The 6445-nt window shown below is 37.7% G+C and overlaps 1 protein-coding gene across 1 annotated transcript; it reads right to left on the bottom strand.

Moving 5' to 3' along the window:
* Positions 1 to 1217: 1217 nt before the first annotated feature.
* On the bottom strand, positions 1218 to 1688 carry LOC131631209 (uncharacterized). Its single transcript, XM_058901991.1, has one exon. The coding sequence runs from the start codon at positions 1686 to 1688 to the stop codon at positions 1218 to 1220; it is 471 nt and encodes a 156-aa protein (XP_058757974.1).
* Between the last annotated feature and the right edge of the window lie 4757 nt (positions 1689 to 6445).

The following is a 6445-nucleotide window of genomic DNA, read 5'->3' on the forward strand; positions in this document are numbered from 1 at the left end:
TAAGTTTAGCTTAGTCTTGGCTTCTTTCACCTTGTCTTGAATGCAACCGGAGTTCTTGAATTCTTCAAAAGAAATCTCCACATCGTTTCCCAACCAAAGGGAGATTCTTTCCCAAACCCCTTTCGATACTAAACATTGGAAGAAGAGATGTTCTAAAGTTTTCGAATGTTTAGTACAAAACAAGCAATCAAGAGAAGTAGCAATAGGCAAGCCTCTATTGGCCAAAAGGTCTTTTAGAGGAAGTCTATTGATAAAAAATCTCCAACCGAAAATCTTAATCTTTTTCGGTATGTTAAGCTTCCAAATGACTTCCAACAATTTGATAGAAGAAGTTGGCCAAGTTAAATCCTTTGCATATGACACCAAATTGGATACATTAGCTACCGAAAAACAACCATTAGTAGTTAGTTTCCAATGGAAGTCGTCACTAGCCGAAGTGTCCGGAACAATGTCGCTCAAAGTCTCCTTTAACCTCCTCATATGAAATTCGAAAACTGAACCCCTCCCGTGAATGGCTACGTCGCTTCCGAAGAGAACTTTAAAATTTCAAAAATGGGCGCCATTGTTCTAAGAGAGCACGTCACTAATCGCGCAAAATTTATTGGTTGAGAGATCGAACAAATACGAAAAAGAATACTATGCCAAAAAAGAATACTATTACCTTTCTTAAAGTCACAAACGACCCAATCGGAGAAACCTTCAACATAGCTTTCCTCTTTAAAATCATTAAGAATAATGTCCCTCCACCACCTAGAATCCTCCCGATTTAAAACTTCTTTGCAAGAGGCAAGCACCTTAATTTTTGGGTTTTGATATCTCAAAAGTAAAAAATTACTCCAAATTGCTTTATCCTCCTTCAAGATCCTCCACTTCCATTTAAGAAGAAGAGATTTATTCATTTCGCCTACATCTCTTATGCCTAACCCACCTTTCTCTTTAGGCTTGCAAACATTCATCCACTTCACCCAATGAATACATCTTTTGTTAACATTTCCACTCCTTCAAAAATTACTAAGAAGACCTCTAATCTCTTTGATGATTTTGCTCGGAGCTTTAAAAAAGGAGAAAGTGAAAATGGGGATAGCATTAAGCACCGAACCAATTAGAGTCACTCTTCCACCTATTGAAATATTTCTTCCCTTCCAAGTTGATAATCTTGATTTGATATTGTCCACGAAGTCCTTCCACACTCTCTTCTTTCTAGCGCCTTCTCCAATTCAAATGCCGAGGAGTTTAAAAGGAAAGTTTCCTTTCTTACAAGAGAGATAAGAAGTAGCCGGGTTTAATAACCACTCGCCAATGTGGACTCCAAAAATGTTATTTTTGTGAAAGTTGATTTCTAAACCGGATACAAGCTCAAAGCCTCGCAACAACACTTTCATGTTCCAAAGATTATCACAAGTGTGCTCTCCAATAACAACGGTGTCATCCGCAAATTGAAGAATATCCACATGATCTTCTACACCATATTTGAACGGCTTAAAATCACCCACCTCCACCGATTTTCTAGTGAGAGCGGTTAGACCTTCCATAGCAAGAACGAAAAGAAAAGGAGAAATTGGATCACCTTGACGTAATCCTCTTTGAACCTTAAAATCTTTGGTGGCACTACCGTTTACAAAAATGGACATATGGCTAGGGAAAATGCAAGAGTCCATCCATTGCAACCATTTCTTCCCAAACCCCATTCTCCCTAGTATCCATTTCTAATATATATATTAAAAAAAGTTGCATGTTTCATTGTTATAAATAAATAGAAAATTTTGAATAAAAAATAAAGGGTTAAATACCTTTTACCCCCCTGCCAAACAAGCGAGATTTGGTTTTGCCCCCTTTAAAAAAAAATTTGTTGCGCAGACCTTACCAAATTGAATTTCCAACCATTTAAACCTTCTACCATGTTTTTACCTAGAGTACCAGGTTTCCATCCTACGTGTCTGTTACCAATGCCACGTAAGCCATAGTATTTATTTGTTATTGTTTTACTATTTAAATTTTACCCCCCTGAAAAAAATTAGGTCAAATCATTCTGAAAAAAGCAAAGGCGAAAACGAAGAACACGAAGACGAGCAAGACGAAGACGAGTCAGCCAAAGAAGACGGCGCGGTCAAGCAAGACGACGCAGTCAAGCCAGAGTGAGAAGACGACTCAGTCAAGCCATTCAACCAAGAAAACCAATGTTGTGAACAAGGATGAACCTGTAGAAGAAGAAGAAGTTATTGAAGATGGCAAGGTACGAATTTTAGGGTTTGTCATTATTTTAGGGTTTAACAAATTTTAGGTTTTGTCATCATTTTAGGGTTTAACAAATTTTTCATTTCCTTAAAATTTTTCAGAATATGCATTTAATCAGTGTTGTTTTCAATCATGGAGGGGAATTTGTGAGCATGGGTGACGGGGATATGATATACAGGGGTGGGGTAACGACACATGTAGCTGACATTCACATTGACAACTTTACTATGATTTGCGTTAACAAGTTGTTGAATGAGTGGGGTTACAGTGAAGGCACGTTTAGGGTATGGACAAAGGTTGCTGAAATTGATCCCAACTTTTTCCAAATTAGGAAAGATGATGACTGTTATGATGTAGCTGCATTTTCTTATGCCAATGAAGTAGAAGGTGTCATGTATGTAGAGCACGATGTAGTAGATGTCTCATTTTCAGTTGTTAGTCCTAGATGTGTTAATGAAATAGATGTTCAGGATCATAGTGATGAAGAAGGAGTGGAAGGATTAGGAGATAGTGGGAATGAACGTGCCACTGGGTTGGATGATGGGTTTGAAGGTGTAGATGTGTCTGTACCTAGGAAGGAAGCTCCTTCCCTATCTGATGTTATGAGGGGTTCAGAAAAGAAAGAAATGGAAGATGGAGATGAATATGTTACTGATGAGTTGGACAGCCCAGACCCTGATTTATCAGATGAGGACAAAGGTCACAAGTTTGAAAAGTTTAAAAAGGAGCATTTTAATAAGAATTTTAAATTTGAGTGGGGTATGGAATTTAATTCCCTTGATGAGTTTAGAGAAGCTATACGTGAGTGGTCAGTATTAAATGGTAGGGAAATAAAGTTTGTGAAAAACGAGAGCTACAGGGTTAGGGTGGAATGTAGGGCCAAGTGTGGGTTTTTAATACTTTGTTCAAAGGTGGCTCACAAACATACTTTTGCTATAAAAACAATAGTTGATAAGCACACATGTGCTAGGGTTCTAGACAATAGATCTGCAAGCTCAAGGTGGGTGGCCAAAGCTGTTGTAAAAAAGATGCAAACATCACAAAGTGTTAGGATTACTGACATTATTCAAGACTTGAGGCAGAATTTTTCTGTGGGCATCACTGTTGCAAGGGCATGGAAGGCAAAGCTCATAGCCAAGAGGATACTTGAGGGAGATGCAGATAGGCAATATGCTGATTTGAGGAGGTATGCATCTGAGCTACATAGAGTTAACCCTGGAAATACTGTGAGTATCACTGTTAACAGACCTAGTCCATCCATACAACCAAGATTTGGATCCTTTTACTTTTGTTTTGATGGTTGCAAAAAGGGGTTCACTAATGGCTGCAGACCCTTCATTGGGGTAGATGGGTGTCACTTGAAAACAAAATATGGTGGTTAGTTGCTAATTGCTGTGGGTAGGGACCCCAATGATCAGTATTTACCTCTAGCATTTGGAGTTGTTGAAATAGAGAACAAGGAAACTTGGAAATGGTTTATTGATTTGCTGATGGGTGACATTGGGCAGGACAACAGATATGTGTTTATATCTGACCAACAAAAGGTTAGTGCTATAGTTATGTGTCTTTATGTTTTTTTGTTGATTGTGAAAAATAATATGTCTTTAATTTTGTTGATTTTAGGGGCTGGTTTCAGTTTTTGAAGACATGGGTGAAAGGGTGGAGCACAGACTGTGTTTGAGACATCTATATGCTAACTTCAAAAAGAAATTTGGTGGAGGAGCATTGATAAGGGACTTGATGATGGGGGCAGCAAAAGCAACATACTACCAAGGATGGCTGACCAAGATGAATGAGTTAAAAGAACTTGATCCAAAGGCATGGAGTTGGCTTATGGGAGTTCAACCAAAAAGCTGGTGTAAGCATGCTTTTAATTTTTTCCCAAAATGTGATGTTCTAATGAACAACATTTATGAATCTTTCAATGCAACAATATTAGATGCTAGGGATAAGCCAATTCTGACCATGTGTGAATGGATCAGAAAGTATTTAATGAATAGGTGCTCAACATCTGCTTTGAAGTTAGAAAAATGGCCACATAAGGTCATGCCCATACCTAGGAAAAAATTAGACAAGGAGGTTGCATTGAGTGCTCATTGGATGCCTACTTGGGCAATGAATGAACAGTTTCAGGTCACACATTCTTTCAATACCCAAGAGTTTATAGTGGATATTTCAAAAAAGTCATGCAGTTGTAACTTTTGGGAGCTGGTGGGCATTCCCTGTACGCATGCTGTAGCAGCATTAGGATTTAGACAACAAAATCCTGAGGATTTTGTGGATGAGTGTTACTCTAGAGAGAGGTATAAATTGTGTTATAATTATGCTATTAGTCATTAATGGCCAGGATATGTGGCCTGAAGTAGAATCGGATGAATTGTTGCCACCAATCTTTAAAAAGGGTCCAGGGAGGCCTAGAAAGCTCAGGATTAGAGAGACTGGTGAGGATGGGGCTAGAAGAAGGTTGCCAGGAGTCTCTTACAGATGTACAACATGTGATAAGTTTGGGCATAATGCACAGACTTGTAAAAGCTCAGTTCAGGATAAAAATGCTCTCAAGAGAAAGGTATGATGTAGAAACCAAATTTGTTGTTAATGTCTGAATATTGATACTGGTAATTCTAACTGATAACTTTGCTTTTTGATAGAAAAAAGTGAAGACAACTGAATCAACTGAAACAACTCAGCATGCAGATGGTGAAGGTTCTACTCAAAATGCTGTAAACCATGATGAAACACAGGCAAGTGTAGTTTTCCCTACTGATGCAACACAGGCAAGTGAAGTTGACCCTACTGATGCAACACAGGCAAGTGAAGTTGACCCAACTGATCCAACTCAAGCCAATGAGAAAGAGGTCAAGTGAAAGAATCAAGATAAATTGGTTTAAAAAACCAAAACCATTTACAGGGCCAGGTTCCAATAGTGACCAACCAATGTCATTGACAGATGAAGAGGAGGGTAGTGGATCAAAGAAATCAAACAAGAAAGCAAAGAAATAGAATCCTGTCTCTTTATGTTTTGTCTCATGTTTTATGTTAACTTTAAGACAATGTTATGTTTTGTGTAAGTTTATGGTGTTTTGAACAAGTGAATCTTGACTGATCTTTGAGTGTTGTAAGTTTTGGGCATGTTTTGAACAAGTTAATGGCGTTTTGTGTAAGTCAATGTACTGACAGTTTAAGACTTAATGTCTTGATTAATATGAAGAACATTTTGTGCTCATAACCTGTTTGCAATTTATTTTCTGGTGCACATTTAATTCATTACACCTTATAAACAAAACAATGAGATAGTTTAATACATCTAAAGCCATCAATTGTAAACAAAATTTTCCATTAATTCATTTGAAGTTTACATAATTTTCCCATCACAAGACTACAACAAATTAAATAAAGCATACTATAATAACTTAACACAAGCATACTACAAGCATACTACAACAATCTTGTTATTATAGAACTCTAATGCCTAAATCTTGATCTTCAAAATCACTGCAAACATGATCAAGCAAAACATGAGGCCCATTTTCATCTGAAACATCTTCTTCTGCATTATGGTAACTTTCAACTTTGTTTTTTCAAGCTTTTTCATTGTTATTTCCAACTTCACCAACACAACATTACATTTCTTGCATTCACGATTTTCACTCTTTGAACTTTCACCCATAGCTGTGGCAAATTCATCATCCCATAAAAACAAGTCCCAAGAATTAAGACCCTGCAAACATCAACAAAAATTGGCCACATAAAACACATATATATATGTTCAGTCAAATTAACCCAGCCAAATATATAAATCATACGACATCTTACCCCGGCCAAACGACACTTCCAAAACTTCCGGTTTCTATTTTGCATTGTATTTGCTACCCACATCTTCATTGGCAAACGACAACCACACTGGGGAACACTCGTAATCTCATGCGAGTTGCTGCTTCCATTGCTATAGCTTTGTTCCATGCCTATTAGTGATGATGACGACGAAGAAGATGATGAAGAACAACACTGCGCAGCCGTTGATGATGGACACGGTTTGCCAAACCCTAGTGCTCACAGTTTTTGATTTGGGGATTTTCTGATTCGTGAGGAAGAAAGAGTGAAAAAGATGATGATGTGCCAACGTGGCAATTGGTAAAAATAAAAAAAGCATTGGTAACAGACACGTAGGATGGAAACCTGGTACTCTAGGTAAAAACATGGTAGAAGGTTT

This window comes from Vicia villosa, unplaced genomic scaffold, assembly GCF_029867415.1.
Source record: "Vicia villosa cultivar HV-30 ecotype Madison, WI unplaced genomic scaffold, Vvil1.0 ctg.000790F_1_1, whole genome shotgun sequence".
NCBI classification, from domain to species: Eukaryota; Viridiplantae; Streptophyta; class Magnoliopsida; order Fabales; family Fabaceae; genus Vicia; species Vicia villosa.

Excerpts from the sequence above, each read along its gene's own strand:
- LOC131631209 (XM_058901991.1), bottom strand. The coding sequence starts at position 1,688 with ATGGGGTTTGGGAAGAAATGGTTGCAATGGATGGACTCTTGCATTTTC.